Below are 16,875 nucleotides of genomic sequence, written 5' to 3'. Positions count from 1 at the left end.
TTTTTGAGTGTAACCTCTTGTCAGTAGTGAAGTGTAAGTGTAAGACTTTGTTTTGTCATTGCCTACCAGTTCAAATACTATGTGAGTGCAGATGCATGTACTGTAGGCTGCACTGTGCTTGTCACACACACGTTTTAGTAAAGTAAGCTTTAGTTGAATCCTGGTGTTGCGTCTCGTGTGCTGGCGTTGCGTACACGGTCTCGTGTGCTGGCGTTGCATACACGGTCTCGTGTGCAAGCAGATTCCTTCTGCACCTTCTGAAGGGACAGAGGGACAGATGCACTCCGTGCTCTTAAAGGGAAGGGACAGAGGGACAGATGCACTCCTTGCTCTTAAAGGGCTCATTGGTTTAATGGATGTTACGCCCAAAACACACCCATGACTGATTAAGAAACATAAGAACAACCCTTTTGAACAATGCGCCTGGTTCAGAGACCCACTTTCTCGTTCCCAAAATAAGGAATGAGAAGTCAGACACTTCGGGCTGAATTTTGCACACTGGCGCATGGCGTAAAACTCGTTTTCCACCCGCGCAAAGTTTATTTCGGTATTTTTTTTAAACATATTTTTTTTAATATTTTTTAAACAATGCGCCCAGGGGTGTGGCAATTAACAACCTAGGGAGGGGCCTGGCGCATTGTCAAAATATCGCTATTGTACACCTGGTCAGAAGTCTATGGCGAGTTGTTTATATGTTATTTTAAGAGCTGTTTAAGAAGAGTCATATTGGCAGGTGCACGCACCATCCTTCTATTATTCATGAACGCACACCAGCGCACGTCCATGCAAAACATTACAAATTGCACGATTACAATGGGAAACATAATTAGAATAAAGATATTACGAAATACTGTACATCTCATGATGAGTAGTTATTCACCATCATTTGCAAATTGGTAATGACGGTTAAAAGTGATTAGGGGAGAGACGAGAGACACGTATGGAGCACAGCTGAAGACGCACTGTCACGAGATATAAGCAACTCCTCTGCAGGATAAATGTTGTTTTATTCAGTCATTTGAGCAATATTAAGGTAAGTGTTGCTTTTTCCAGCCTATGTTTTCGTTGGTAACCCATTGTCAGTCAATAGTGAAAGTAACTACATATAACTGTCTTGTCGTTGACTGACACCTTGGTGAAGTTAGTTTCACTTTGCCAATGAGTTCAAATAATAGACGAGTGCAAATGCGTGAAGGCTATGCTAGGTTTTAGTAAAGCATGGTTTAGGAATGACTATTCCATACAGTAGTGATGTAGTACTCGAGTCCGGTCTCGGACTCGAGTCCGGTCTCGAGACCAATTTCTGCTTTCTCGGTCTCGTTTCGGACTCGTTCCTTCAAAGACTCGGTCTTGACTCGGTCTCGGACCACAGTGGGAGGAGAAGGACTCGTAATTTCAGACCGAGTCCTCGAGACCAACGCATTTTTTATGTTCATATAAAAAAACAGACAACACATAACAACAATAATAATAAAATGCAATGTTGACCGGCATTATTTAAAAATGACATCCCATGGTGCAATACAAAGATACTGCCGTCAGAGCTGTTTATTTCTATGGCTCTGCTGCCGGTGAGTGTCTGTAGGTCAGCATAGTCCATATTAAGACGTTAAGACTGCTCCTCTAAACAATTCCCAATCTAGCTTAGTCTGTAGGCCTAACTGTTGATTATTAACTGGGGTGATATTAAATTATGAATATTAAAACTGAAATTTTTTTATGGTCTTGGTCTCGACTCAGTCTCGACTCCTAAAGGACTCGGTCTCGACTCGGACTTGCTTCCTCAAAGACTCGGTCTTGACTCGGACTCGACTGTATTTGAAAACCAACAGACTCGGTCTCGACCCTTCAAAGACTCGGTCTTGACTCGGACTCGGCATAGGCGGTCTCGTCCCCATCACTACCATACAGTCAAGCAAGCAGCCTCCTTCAAATGCGCCGTTGAATGCCAAAATACCGATGCATTTATTTGACATATCGCGCTTTGCGCCGTTATTCTCATTGGTTTAAATTATGTTACACCCCAAACACACCCATATGACTGATTAAAAAACCTGCACCATGCGCTCCATGTTTGATAACGAAACCCCTCCCAATGTGAACTGGACATCCTACTAAATTTGAATAAACTTTTGACGAGTGACGATGCGCTTTAGAATGTCATGTTAGGGCCCTTCGTATGCACATCGTGCTTCAGATTATGCGCTTAGATTGTCAAAATAGAGCCAGTCTGCTGGGGGGTCTGATGTCAAGGCAGGTTTGGGGTAATTAGAGAAGGAAAATTAACCTGGAAATATTAACATTACTAACTATATCACCAAACACAATACTAACATTATGTCTTGTGAATGTTTGTGTCAGTTGTTTTCAGTTTTCATTTTACCTTGTACCATTTCTTATATCAGGTATAAAGGGTGGGCAATTTTCCCCAAGAATTAGATGGATACCTGTCAGATATGAATGATGTAGAGGACAGCTGGAGAAAAGGGAAGTAGGATGATGGCTCTAGCTGTCAATCACACTGAGCTAGCTAGCTCTTCCTTTGAATGAGTGAGAGCAAGCTTGCCAGGAGAAGCATGGCTCTGTGGACAGGTCCCTTGTCAACCAGGTCTAATAATCTGTAAGGCTGAGCTCAGAGCCCTGCCTGGCAGATACCCTGGTAGGAGAGGCCCTGTGCAAAGCACCTCCTCATGTAAGGATGTGGAACATGCTGTATAACTGCATGAGCAGAGCCATCGCACACGTAAACAGAAAGCACAGGACGAAGAACTAGGAATGCCCTCCTTCTGAAGAGGTGCCTGTCGTCACTCACTCACTCATCCCCCTCTATCTGCTCACTTATGCACTCTGTCTCTCTCTTGCAGGGGGATTCCAGGAAAGAAGTGTGGAATCATTATTTTCACAGCTGAGGAACTCAGTAACTGTAGGGTTAGTAAAGCTCCCTTGCACAAGCAGCTCACATACACCGTATGAAAATCAGTCTTGACTGAATTTTGTTTTCAGTTTATTTGATATTTTTGAACATGAAGTCTTTTTGCTATGCATTTTTTTTTGTGAATTTCCTCAATATCCTCCTGACAGACATGACTGCCAGTCTTTCCTCATTAAATTTCTTTGCTGGTGGTGACCACTTCTTCTGCCCTCTATGAAAGAGCCTAGCCTACTACCCCAGTCAATGTCCTATCCGATTATGTCCTTTCATAGACATAGCAGGGATCTCTATGTAAACTTCTCCTTAATTAAATAACTGCCACTTATGGGTAAAAATAACCAAAAACCATGAAAACAAAGAGTTATATTGTAAGTTATATTGTTGCTTCCTCCTGGGTAGAATGTCACTTTTCTGCTTTAGATTTATTTGAATTGCCATTGACAGATGTGGTTATTCTCTAGGATATTGCTACAATGCAACTCTGTGCCAATAAGCTGGACAAAAAGGATTTCTTTGGGAAGTCTGATCCCTTCCTTGTGTTCTACCGCAGTAATGAAGATGGCACGTAAGTGTCAGAACTGTCATATAATTGTGCCCTATGTCCTATGCTTTCTCCTCATAGTATCCTACACTAATATTCTGCCAATATTCCCCAGAGCATGTTAACAGAAAAGTGGAGCTTTGACCTTATTTTCTGACAAGGAAAATATTTTGGCAGACAATTAGATAGATAGATAGATATATAGATAGATAGATAGATAGATAGATAGATACTTTATTGATCCTCAAGGGGAAATTCAAGAGATTTGATATCTGTTTTCTATTTAAACAAATGAAAAACCATTTCTTTATAAAATGCTGAATTATACTTTTTTTAGGTTCACCATAAGTCACAAAACAGAAGTGATAAAGAACACATTAAATCCGGTATGGCAACCCTTCACAATTCCAGTGCGGGCTCTGTGTAACGGTGACTATGACAGGTGAGACGCATGAACAGATAACAGAATACAGCTTCAAATTCAGCACTGTCTTCGGTCTGAGTATATTTACCTTTTGGAGAAATATTTGAAATTTTAAAGAGAAATATTAAACCATCATACAAAGCAGCATATACATCAGGAATATGTGGCAATATGTATTTTAGTGCCATTTGCAGTTGTATATGGTTTTTGATGGTTACAATTTTGAGCTGCTCTTTTTTTTTTTATCTAACCAAGTTGATAAGACATGCTGCTTGTGTTTATTATTTTTTTTCAAATGTTTTTTCAACCTGTTCTTATTCTTCTTTTTCTATGGTTTAATCAGAACTGTCAAAGTGGATGTTTATGATTGGGATCGAGATGGGAGGTATTGTGTTACTGCTTCTTGTTTGTTTCAAACAACAATAGTTATGTCATTAAGCATGTTAAATATTCATCTAGAATTTACAGACATTTACAACAACAATAAAATACATATTATTAGTATCAGTGGGTGGAGCAATTATTGAACAAATGGTATTTGAAAACCTCTAAACGCCTAACACTTCCTAAATGCAGGACTTGAGTGGAAAAACCTTTGATCATACAGAGACATTGGGCAACATTATGTTTAAATATTGTCTGAACAGAACTGAATCTATTTCCCCCTCTCGGTCAATAGCCATGACTTTATTGGCGAGTTTACAACCAGCTACAGGGAACTGTCTCGTGGTCAGAACCAGTTTAATGTGTATGAGGTGAGACACACTGTTGTTCACATCTGTCTTCATATATTCACACATTGAGGCTTTGGACATTTTATGAATTACCATAATAAATATGTCACATTGGAAATCAGTCTACTCAGAGTAATCTTCTGTCTTTTTTCTTAGGTTTTAAATCCTAAAAAGAAAGGCAAAAAGAAAAAATATATAAACTCTGGAACGGTAGGCACCATTGCACACTGCACCCATGATATTCTGAGAGCTTAGTGCTCTTGCGTTTATTGTCTTTGTATTAGCTACCCCCACGTTAAACCGCTTTGTGTCTCTAATATATCCAGGTAACGCTTCTCTCCTTCAAAGTGGAGTCTGAGTACACCTTTGTGGATTTTATTCGGGGCGGGTGAGTACTTACTTGCTTAATGTTGCCTCTCTCAGTTTCTGTTAGATGATATCTTTTCCTCTTTATTGGTCTCTAACCTACTTCCATCCTATTGAGTTTTTTATTACCGGTTATTTGTTATTGTCCTCACACCAAGCAGCTATTTACCTCTTAAAATGAAACTTGAAGGTTCAAGTAAACCTTATCGAGTAAACCAAGTAAATATTTTGGATTGTGCTTTTCCCTTTTATTTCTATGGAAGGGTTGTAGTTGCATTGTATGTGACTCCAGTTTGGAATGTGTTTTGTGTTAAAAGTTAAATAAATAAATAAAGTGTGAAATAAATAAATAAATAAAAGATTAAATGTAAAAACCATATATGCATTGACATTTACATTTACATTCCATATGCACGGTCATGCAATGTGCCATGAAATAAATAAATAAGTCAGTCACCCATCAAGGCGGGACCTAACCACTGATTGCTGCCTGAAATAACAGGAAGTGATCCAGCTCTGAGTCAGACTGTACTGGCTTGCTACCTGTGAACCACACTGGACTAAGGACATAGCTCAGACTTGTATCATAACTCACGAAACATACAACAACAAGGATTTCATTCTAACTTTCATACTTTTGGGAAGATATCAGGCGTGAAAGCGTTCTGTCGGTCTGTTTGCTGTGTCTGAGGGTTGATAGACATGCTACTGTATGTGCACATCTAGAGCTAGCGCTAACAGTTAGCACAAGCGTTAGCTAGTTATCGACATCTACAGAAAGCGAACTTCTATCTATGGCAAACGACTTTGCTATTGCTTCTATTTATAGTAGGGTGCCCAGACGTCCCAGTTAACTTCACTTGAGCTGAATTCACCTCATTTGTTATATGATACATAAACAATAAAGCTTGAGATGCCCATGCCGTGAACTCTTATTATGTGAGTGTCAGTGCCAGCTTGCTACATTGCCCAAGCAGTGTCCACAACTTTCCAGAGACTTTTTAGTTCTCAATATGAGGGTATAACTTAGCAGCCGACAAGGATTTTTGACAGCACTAGATGCTATGCTTTTACGTCCTGATAACTCACAGCCAAGAGTTAGCAACACAGAACACACAATCTTTCTGAATGAAAATGCCTAGGTTATGGCTGTTAGCAGTAGCACTAGCTTTTAGCTTCTATCAATGACTTTATTCTGATCAGCCAGTCATGCTCACAAGGCATTTTTTTTTTCAGGCAGCAACCAATCAGCGGCTAGGTCCTGCCTTGATGGGTGACTGACGTATTTATTTATTTCATGGCACATTGCAAAACCGTGCATATGGAATGTAAATGTCAATGTGTATATGGTTTTTACATTTAATCTTTTATTTATTTAACTATTTATTTAATCTTTTATTTATTTATTTATTTATTTATTTATTTATTTAATATTTTATTTATTTATTTAAACTTTTAATTATTTATTTCATATTTCATTTATTGATTTCATATTTCATTTATTTATTTAATTTTGGCACAAAAAAACAGTCCATACTCCAGTGAATGTGTGCATGTTCCCCAGTTAATCCAAGTCGCCTTACTAACTTGATTTACATTACATTACATTACATTAGATTTAGCAGACACTTTTTGTCCAAAGTGACTTACATATGTCAACTATATTACAAGGGATTACATTGTCCCCGGTTAAGTGCCTTGCTCAAGGGCAAAATGGTGGAAGCCGGGAGTTGAACCGACAACTTTCAGGCTACTGCACAGCACGCTAGCCCAGCTCCTTAACCACTGAACTACCACCGCCCCCAGATTTCTAACTAATAACTGGATTTCTGTTCTAACAGGACACAGCTTAACTTCACAGTGGCCATAGACTTCACTGCTTCCAATGGTGAGTGGGAATGTTTAAAATCATAGTTGACCAGAAAACTAGTCTCTTTGTTGTCACCTCACCCCTGTCGGCCCTATCGTGCACCCGGCGCAAGGTGCCACAAAGCGAGACGCAAGGCTTATTCTTATCTTACACTCAATGAAGTGAGGGATTTTTCGACATACGCTCCACTTTTATTAAACCTTGCACCCAGAGGTGTGGCAATTAACAAAATAAGGTGTGGTCCGTCGCATGATCCAAAAATCGCTATCTTACACCCTCTAAAAATCATTATGCCACTGACCAAGAAAAACCTGGTCTAAAGCGAAAGGCGCATAAAGCACAGCTGAAGTAGCAAGATGTATCACGAGATGTAAGTAGCAACTCCTCTGCAAGATAAATATCTTTAGGATTTTAATTCAATCATTCAAACATTATTGGGTTGAGTGTTGCTTTTTTCAGGCTATGTTTTCGATGGTAACCCCTTGTACCCAAGCTTGTCAGTCAATAGTGAAAGTAATGAACGGTTTTGACTATAAGACCACGGTGAAGTTAGTTTGACTTTGCCTACAGTATGAGTTCAAATAATAGGCAGATAGTGCAGATGCATATAGGCTATACTCTGCTAGTCACCAACAGCTTTTAGTAAAGCAAGGTTTAGTGGAATCCCTGTTCCATACGGTCTCGCATTCAAGCAGATTCCTTCAAATGCGCCGCTGACTATCAACATACCGATGCGCTGTTTGAAGTTGCGCTGCTCGCTGTTAAAGCGAATGACAGGTGCCATTCTCATTGGTTTAATGTTACGCCCAAAACACACCCATGACTGATTAAGTCATAACAAAACCATTTTGCCCCTGCGCCCAGCGTTTGATCACAAAATCAGGCCATTAAATTAGTCATTGTGGACTGACCACGCCTCTAATGTCTATAAACTTTGCGCCTCTGACCAGGCGTTTCTGATGGCCAGAATAGGGCCCTGTGTGTTACAATGTGTTTGTTTGTGATGGCCAGTGTTTGTTTGTGATGGCCAGAATAGGGCCCTGTGTGTTTTGATGTGTTTGTTTGTGATGGCCAGAATAGGGCCCTGTGTGTTTTGATGTGTTTGTTTGTGATGGCCAGAATAGGGCCCTGTGTGTTGATGTGTTTGTCTGGTGCTTGTGTGTCTCAGGTAACCCGTCTCAGCCCTCCTCTCTGCACTACATGAGCCCCTACCAAATGAATGCCTATGCCATGGCACTGAAGGCAGTGGGCGAGATCATACAGGACTATGACAGTGACAAACTCTTCCCTGCTTATGGCTTCGGAGCCAAGCTGCCCCCAGATGGAAAAATCTCACATGCTTTTCCCCTGGTGAGGGTTGACCTCGGTGCATGGCCTGACCAAAGGCATCAAAGTATTTTCGTATCTTTTATGCATTGACTGAGAAGAAATGTGTGTGTGTGTGTGTGTGTGTGTGTGTGTGTGTGTGTGTGTGCTATTTGCTTTACACCCCTTAATAGGTTACACACATGTAATAGAATTGTTCATGTGTGTGTGTGTGTGTGTGTGTGTGTGTTTTCTTGTGACAAATGAACGCCTATGCCATTGTCATTCGCTTTCTTGTATGTCCCTGAAATAATTCTACCCATTATACATTTAGTGTGTGTTTATGTGCATGTGTGCATGTGTGTATTTGTGTGCATGTGTATGTGTGAATGTGTGTTTATGTGTATGTGTGCATGTGTGTATTTGTGTGCATGTGTGGATGCAGATGACAGAGTGAACATATGGGAATGAGGGGCATGATTCAGTTAAAGAACTCAGTTTAAGAACTGCTTTTTTTACTGAAACACATTATTTTAGCATCTGCAGCAGAATGTGTTGGGACCAAAAGCATATGAAAGGAGACTTCGACAGTCACTTCCTTAATTTACCATACATCTCTGTCATGACGAGGCCTCTGATTCATGGCTTTTGTCAGCAGTGTTAAAAGAGATGATATTTCAAAAGAGAGCTGATATTTCAAAAGACTACATGTCTTCAGCAGTGTAATCAAGGTTAGAAAATTAACAAAATTGTCAGCATAGCTACACACTGATATGTGTTTACTCATGTTATACCTGTTTCATTAACAACGTTTAAAACATACTCCTAAATATAATTAATAGAAATAAACACATGCTGAGTTTTGATTGGGGTGCAACCCAACAGGTTAGGCAGAAATATGAATGGGTGTAGGCGTATAGTGCTTAATGCTTTGGATGCTGTGCATTTACAGTAGCCTAGTTCAGTTGGTCAGAAGTGTCACTCAAACACATCACCTTGGCTACCACACTATCTGTGAGAAAGAGAGGATGTGAGAGGATGGTGGGGATAAATGAGTCTATACAGTTCATTTCCATTTTGCTCTTGTCCAGATAGTTTGCAATGGGACCCTGCCTGACTAATAATAATAGTTACTTTATATGGATTATACTCTATACAGTAGAAGTAACTACATAATGACCTGATGCTAGCTTGAAATGTTTGTTAGTTGTTACTGTTACACCTCTTCCTTGTTACCTTTTAAAATGTTTCTTATCCATAGTTAGCTTCTATCAGAGGCCAAAAGTGACAAGCTCTGTAACCTACAGTATGCACAATTCCTCTCCTGTCCACTGAAACGTTGTGTACCAAGTATTGTAAAATAGCATTAGATCTGCTGTGTAGATGACAGATAGAATACCCAAAACACTCTTGCATGGCATCATTTATTTTCACTGGCTTTTCAAGGGCTTTTATTACGAACCTGCACACTTGAGAGTTTGTCAAACCAGGGCTGTGCCCCTTGGTGAAGGGCCACTCATTCACTCCCCTAAATTACTGTAAATATAGATATATGTGTGACTTGTGAGCAGTTTGTGAGTGCTTGTGTGTGTTTGTACGGTATTTGGGAAACAGTAAGTGCAGAGCTGTATACAGTCCAGCCCCCAAACCCACTGGGAATGCTCGCCAATCCTGGAACAATTAGCCACCCTGGCATTGTTGAAGTCCAGTTACCTAAGTTCATCATTTATGCTATTGTTATTTATGTTATGTTAAGGACAAAAGCTGTTTACCAGAATAAAAAATCTTACACACATTATGGCACAGTATATGTAGAGCTTTGGAAGATAATAGAATTCAAATGAGAGGTTAGGCTCATAAAGTTGCTTCGTTCAGATGCAGTGTATTATCCCTCAGACCATCAATACTCATAAGTCAAAAACAACACAATCAGTCACCCTGCCAGGTGAGAGGAAAAAAAGGTGTTCATCAGCGCAGCTCAGGTTGGGTGTTACAGTTGGTGTTGACAGCTGTTTCTCCCTTCATTATGCTGCTCCGCGGGCGGCTGGCTGCATCAGCCGTCTGACCACTGTCTGCTTTGTCTCATCCAATCACGGAGGCTCTTCATCTGCGTATATCAACAGGCTCCAGCACACCTCTCAGCTGAAGTTCTTCCTCACGCACAGCTCGAACTTGGCCTTAGACATTTGGAGACACACAAACTCCAGTGACCACAACTCTACACTGATCACAATCCTGAATGTTTCTTCCAAAATATTGAAACATTTCTGGCTGTAAATTATTTACATGATACAAGATAAGAAATAACCTGGGACCTGGGACTCCCGTAAATGCAATGGGGACGTGAGAATAAGGTGATTCTGGTGATCCAGACTGATTGCCAGTGTTGCCCTTCATGGCTACTGAGAGATGTGCCTGGACAAGTGACGAGTCATGATGACTTTATAAATGATATACGTATAAGTTATCAATGTCAGTATTTTATGTAATTATTTGAAGGTTGCAGTATTTTATGTAATTATTTGAAGGTTGCAGTATTTTATGTAATTATTTGAAGGTTGCATGTTTTGTTCATATGTCTGCTGTGTTTGCTCCTGCAGAACAGAGACAGTGAAGATGCCAACTGTGTGGGTATAGAGGGGGTTCTAGAGGCTTATTTCGAGAGCCTTAGAACAGCACAGCTGTATGGACCCACCAACTTTGCACCAATCATCAACCTTGTGGCTCAGTAAGTTTTTTATATTTGGTATATTAAATCCTATACTGTAGTGTAGGGGCAGCCGTGGTAAGGGCTATGGGCTTGTAACCGAAGGGTTGCCAGTTCGATCCCCGACCAGTAGGAAAAATGTGGGCTGGGGAAGTGGTTGAGCACCGCTCTCGCGGGCCCACATCCATGGCTGATGTGCCCTTGAGCAAGGCACCTAATCCCTCACTGCTCCCCCCACTATACTTATACTTACTTATACATCCACCATCCACCCTAACACACATTTCAAACTTCATTCTACCATTCTTACAAACCTCCCTGAAGACCCATCTCCATTACCCATAACACACAGACCTAGACATGGTAACATTGCTGACTCCCCAGACAATGTGTTCAGAACTGTTCTCTCAAAATATCTCCCTTCCCTACTCTCTCCATCTTCACCCTATGGGGTGAAAACTGCCAGTCTAACAAGCCCACTATTTGTTATTCCTTCCAGAGGTTTCCAAATATATTGGTCTCAAATGTCTCCCACATACGCTGGCAGAGGCACTCGGAATGCTGATTAGATTTGAATCTTACCTTGGCCCAAATGGTTTCACTGTTTTGTTTACTTGGTACCACTGCTGCGGCTCATACACTTAATGATTAATGACTTAGGTTTTTAACAATGTTATTTTGGCCCCATTTTCTCTCCTACCCATTTATAATAACTACCCACATGTTTTAGTTCTGGCCGCTATTGGATATTAAGACTTGCATGCATGCTCTGCTGGAGCATACTTTACTGGAGTAGACTTGTTTTTGTTTTATTTATTTATTTATTTATTTTATTTCAGAGCACATACCACATCCGTCTCCAGTTGACTTCTATATTTATTTGGAAGAGTTTGTTTTGAAGGGAAACGCCGGTACTGCAGTATGCAGCTGTTCATAACCAACAGCATTAAGCACAACAAGGACACATCAGGTGCCAGAACGCTTGCTTAGTTCTCACTCCTAGTCTGAGTCATCAAACCTTTCACAGCACTCTAAGATTGCCTTGGAGGCATAGGACATAGGCAGTGCCATTGTCAACAGCACAAATGGAGACTGGTCTCACAATCTGATTTGTAGAACATTCAATGGCAGCATCATTCAGAGGACCGTTTGTTGTGAATACATTTTGAAACGTTTTGTTGCTCATCCTCATAACCTTTTTAACTACCTTTTCACAATGCCTAAATTGACGGGTGAACTGACAGGGTCAAGCTAAATGTCCGGCACCTACTGGATGGTGGGTGGCCTGACCTCCCTCCCTCAGGCATTTGGACCCTTTCAAGAGAGTTCCATTATCAGCATCATAGTGGGCCCCACAAGACTTCCTTTTTAACATTCCATATGTTATCTTAATGCAGAGGAAGTAGATTGGGGCCCAAATAGAACGTTCAAGCATTGTTTTTGTTTACCTTGTTGAAAGGGTCCATAGTCCTGCTTCATGTACAGGATGAATTGGAAAGGGGTCACAGGTCATTCATTACCTGTAGTCATGCCAAAACACACACACACACACACACACACACACATACATGCATGCATGCACACGCACACACACACACACAGACACACACACACACATGCTTTGACTAGTGGCATGGTGACTAGTGCCAATGCAGACTTGTCACCCAGGCGACTGCTATTATTTTCTCAGGATGGCAGCACATGAGATGGAAGGATCACAATATTTTGTCCTGCTAATCATCACAGATGGGGTCATATCAGACATGGTCCAGACCAAAGAGGCTGTGGTTAATGTGAGTCCCTACATTTTAAGAGGGTTGACATTTTGTTTGTACATTTGCTGTAATTATATTCTTTGTATTCTTCTCTGGGGTGCATTTCAAGAAAGTGTCTTTGGCTAACCTCCTTCTCAGTCTTTCATGCATTTGGTGTTTCTAGAAAGAGTAGGTCTAATGGTCAATCACAAATATTGTCGGTAAGTTGGGTGGTTGGAACGGTGGTTGGTGCAGTAGTTAGAAGTGCCTGCATGGTGTAACACCTGCCTGCCTGCATGGTGTAACAACTTCACACTGGGCCCGGGTGTGACACTGTGCCTATGGGCTCTATACCCTTGTCATTTACTGTGGCACTATCCCTTGACCTATTACTATAAGCGTGTCCTAAAATAATTATTTTCGTCACAATTTTTCTCACATGGAGCATACTGTATGTTCCCCGCTGCCATAGATGGCACCCACATGCTAAACATTATATTGTATCCTATAATAATATTGTATCAAGAAATATTTAGCCCATTGACTCAGATGTGACGTGATCAGTTAAGAGGTTTGGAACAAAAATGGCAATGCTGCTTTGTGATTGTTGGACTTTTATTTTGACAAGTTGTCGTCGTTCTGTCTTCTACATTCATGAAAGGTTTGGTATGAATGTTGTCATGTCTCATGAAACAGTCATGAATGCTTTATGTGCAGTTTATGACAGCTGCTATGAATGTGTTATGAACTCACCTGTCAAGGCAAGTGTTACCATTTTTTCTGTAACTTAAAGCACAAGAACAATTATTATCATCAATGAAACTCTACCATCTCTCTCTCTCTCTCTCTCCCTCTCTCTCTTTTTGCCTTTAGGCTGCTAGCTTGCCAATGTCCATTATAATTGTAGGAGTTGGACCAGCTGAGTTTGATGGTAACTTGCTGTGTTTAATTAACCTGTTGGCCACCACTTCTAAAGTACCAATATGTCATTTCATTTCAATGTAGTGATTGACTAATTATAAGTCAATTATCCAGTTTGATTTAATAAAGCTAATGCAAACTGAACATTTCATTATTTAAATGTTCAGTTGATCGCTGTAAATGATAGACAAATAAAATTAAAAAGTTAATGTTATTTGTGTGTAATGAATACAAAACAATTCAGTACTAGATGTAAGCTAGTGCTGGAGTACAGTATACTGATTCAGGGGCTTAGTTGGAAGGATACATCACTGTTAGTTCAGCTAAGGGGTTTATTGTTTTCATAGTACACTTTGTTTTTCTATACAGTATGTAATGCTTTGAATTTAATCATGTTTTATCCATATGACCAGGTAGGCTAATTACTTTTTTCGATTATGCTGTAGTGTATTACGGATAAGGTTGCATTTTGTTATTCACTAAGCATAGTTACATTTTAATGAGATATATGGCATAATTTTTTTATCAATGTGTTTATCCAAATCTCTTGACTGACATTAGGCTACTTTGTTGCTGTCTCTTCCTTCTTTGTAGCCATGGAGGAGCTGGATGGTGATGAAGTGAGAGTGTCCTCTAGGGGGCGGTTTGCTGAACGAGACATTGTTCAGGTAGGGCCAGGGCCCGGTTTCCCGAAAGCATAGTAAGCCTAAAGAAGGTCGCAAAGCCCCTCTTATGAATGTCTTAAGATTTGTGGACTGTTTCCCGAAACCATTGTTGCTTAAGAACGTTATGAAAACACTCGCAGATCTACGTGTGGTCCAGAGCAGCCTTTAGAACCCTTTTTAAAAAATGAAATAACCCCTAAGGGTTCTTCATATTGAACCCTCTGGAATGGTTCTATATTACATTACATTACATTACATTTAGCAGACACTTCTTGACCAAAGTGACTTACATATGTCAGCTATATTACAAGGGATCACATTGTCCCCAGAGCAACTTGGGGTTAAGTGCCTTGCTCAAGGGCACAACGGTGGAAGCCGGGAATTGAACTGACAACTTTCAGGCTACTGCACGCTAGCCCAGCTCCTTAACCACTACACTACCACCGCCCGCTCTATATGGAACCTTTTGAGGGTGCCAAGTTATAGAACCCTTAAAGGTTCCATTTAGAACCTTTTGTTCTAAGAGTGTAGGCCTACTGTTAATGTCAAAGAACGTCGTAACAGGTATTGTTTCACTGAGGTCACCAGCGGAACATACAAGAAAATTACAACTAAGAATATACATAATTATCCAACTTTACGTTACCATTCTTTATTATATTTACTTGAAATTAATCAGATTTTATGAAACGAAACATTGGCAGACTAGTTTCTGATTCTCTTTGTCTACAGTAAGTGTAGGCTATCTTTTATTAGACCTATGGACCCTTTCAAGAGAGTTCCATTATCAGCATCATAGTTGGCCCCACAAGACTTCCTTTTTAACATTCCATATGTTATGCAGAGGAAGTAGATTGGGGCCCAAATAGAACGTTCAAGCATTGTTTTTGTTTACCTTGTTGAAAGGGTCCATATAAGGTAACAGCAGTGTAAGGAAAATGGTGGATCAAAATGTAAGCCTAGGCGTTGTTATTTAAGCCTACACATTTCCTCACCTTCTAACTCGACCTCTTCCTCATCTTTAAACGTTTTCTTCAGTGACACTCTATTGCTCAGGAAGCACACACAGTGGGACTCACACAAGGAGCAAAGAACAGTCATGACAAATGTAGCCTACTGAGTAGGCTATCCTAAGCCTAATATGGTCATAGGCTACATCTTCCAACAAACATGAAAACAGTGCAACAATCTAGGCTAATCTTAAATAATTATTATTATTTATGTCTGTGTGTGGTATATAGCCTATACTGGGGATGCTTACATACAGATCTCAAAGCTTTTCTACTTTCGTATTGAAGTTATTTAATGTGTAGATCCGAAGTTTAAATGGTAACTGTGACGTGCAGTCACCTGACATCACCCAATTAGATATTGCAGAACTATTAACGTGGACAGCTCCTCTTAAGAGCAGAGCAGTGCACGCGCGTTCACGCTGCAGGCATGTTCAGGAAACAGTTCTTAAGACGAATCGTAGAAACCCCTCGTAATTGCATGTATCCATCGTTATCGGGGAACCGGGCCCAGGTGCAGCTACAGATAGCCCAGACATCTGTCCAACTGCATCTTGCCGAGAAACCTGGTTTATCTTTGCATATTTTCAGTCTTAATGGATGTTTATGTTTTTCGAAATTGAAGTGTCTTAGCTGAGCTCACAGGCTGTGTATCCTGCAGTTCGTGTCCTTCCGGGACTACACTGACCGGTCAGGGAACCAGGTGCGGAGTATGGCACGCTTGGCTAAGGATGTTCTGGCAGAGATTCCGGACCAGCTGCTGTCCTTCATGAAGAGCAGGGGCTTCGAGCCACGGCCGGCACTCTCCTCTTCCTCACAACAAATGCACCAGGAAGTGTGATGGAGAGGAAGGAGAGGTCACATGTCACATAGCTCTGCAGCCCCCCCCCCCCCCCACACACACACACTCACACACACACACACTCAAACACTCACACACACTTTCTGTCCTTGTGTCTCTTCTGCTCTGTCTGTTTTTGACAGTACACTGTGTCACTGTGTGGTTTTGTTTGAAATGGATATGACAATGCAAAGATGTTGAAAACATACTTCTGTCACACATGCAACCTCTCCCTCACTCTCCCTCGCTGTCTCTCTGTATGTCTGCCTTTCTGTCTTTTCTCAATTCTTCTTTCACAGAAGGCATGACTGCACACACATGCTGTAGGTGTCTGTATGTATACATGGCTGGAGTGACTGTGAAGTATGACAACTTCCCCCCTTCATTGCCATTACACAGAAATGCAAAAGAGAGTAACCCCAGGAACCAGCTATGCCAGTTTGTATTCTTGTGCTGTTTCAGCATATGAGGTTTCAGTTTTTACAGTAATATACCAATACGACAAGATACATTGAGGGGGTAATGGGTAAGGCCATAATTCTGCCTTGTGATGTTATATTATGTCAATAAGCATAATGTAATAGCACATTAACTATGCTAACTTCAACCTCCTCATGGGTTTCCCTATACTGTGTTTGACCTCTGAGCGTGACAGTTTGTCAGATGAGTAAGGAGTGGAGCTGTGGGGACCAGGTCACATGTTCATTAGTGCCAGTAACCCTCCCGCTGGCTCCCTGACTGTCTACCTGCTCCACAGGGCGCACGGAGCGCTGGGCACAGCTTCTCACCCGCTGCTACAGAAATG

General features: G+C 40.9%; 1 protein-coding gene across 2 annotated transcripts in view; it reads left to right on the top strand.

Moving 5' to 3' along the window:
- Positions 1-16,107, top strand: part of LOC121713945 (copine-9-like) — a 39,427-nt gene extending 23,320 nt beyond the window's left edge. For both annotated transcript variants that reach the window (XM_042099047.1, XM_042099045.1), the window contains exons 8-21: positions 2,865-2,928; positions 3,394-3,497; positions 3,811-3,915; positions 4,241-4,282; positions 4,577-4,652; positions 4,788-4,841; positions 4,958-5,019; positions 6,839-6,885; positions 8,036-8,217; positions 10,773-10,900; positions 12,570-12,672; positions 13,507-13,564; positions 14,149-14,222; positions 15,891-16,107. In XM_042099047.1, coding sequence (XP_041954981.1) covers positions 2,865-2,928; positions 3,394-3,497; positions 3,811-3,915; positions 4,241-4,282; positions 4,577-4,652; positions 4,788-4,841; positions 4,958-5,019; positions 6,839-6,885; positions 8,036-8,217; positions 10,773-10,900; positions 12,570-12,672; positions 13,507-13,564; positions 14,149-14,222; positions 15,891-16,070 — 1,279 coding nt within the window. In that variant the 3' untranslated portion in view covers positions 16,071-16,107. The remainder of the gene's footprint in view (positions 1-2,864; positions 2,929-3,393; positions 3,498-3,810; positions 3,916-4,240; positions 4,283-4,576; positions 4,653-4,787; positions 4,842-4,957; positions 5,020-6,838; positions 6,886-8,035; positions 8,218-10,772; positions 10,901-12,569; positions 12,673-13,506; positions 13,565-14,148; positions 14,223-15,890) is intronic.
- The last annotated feature ends 768 nt before the right edge of the window (positions 16,108-16,875 follow it).

The sequence above is a fragment of the Alosa sapidissima genome, chromosome 7, assembly GCF_018492685.1.
Source record: "Alosa sapidissima isolate fAloSap1 chromosome 7, fAloSap1.pri, whole genome shotgun sequence".
Lineage (NCBI taxonomy): Eukaryota > Metazoa > Chordata > Actinopteri > Clupeiformes > Clupeidae > Alosa > Alosa sapidissima.
The sequence above is the reverse complement of the archived record's forward strand: the minus strand, read 5'-3'. Positions and strand labels throughout refer to the sequence as shown.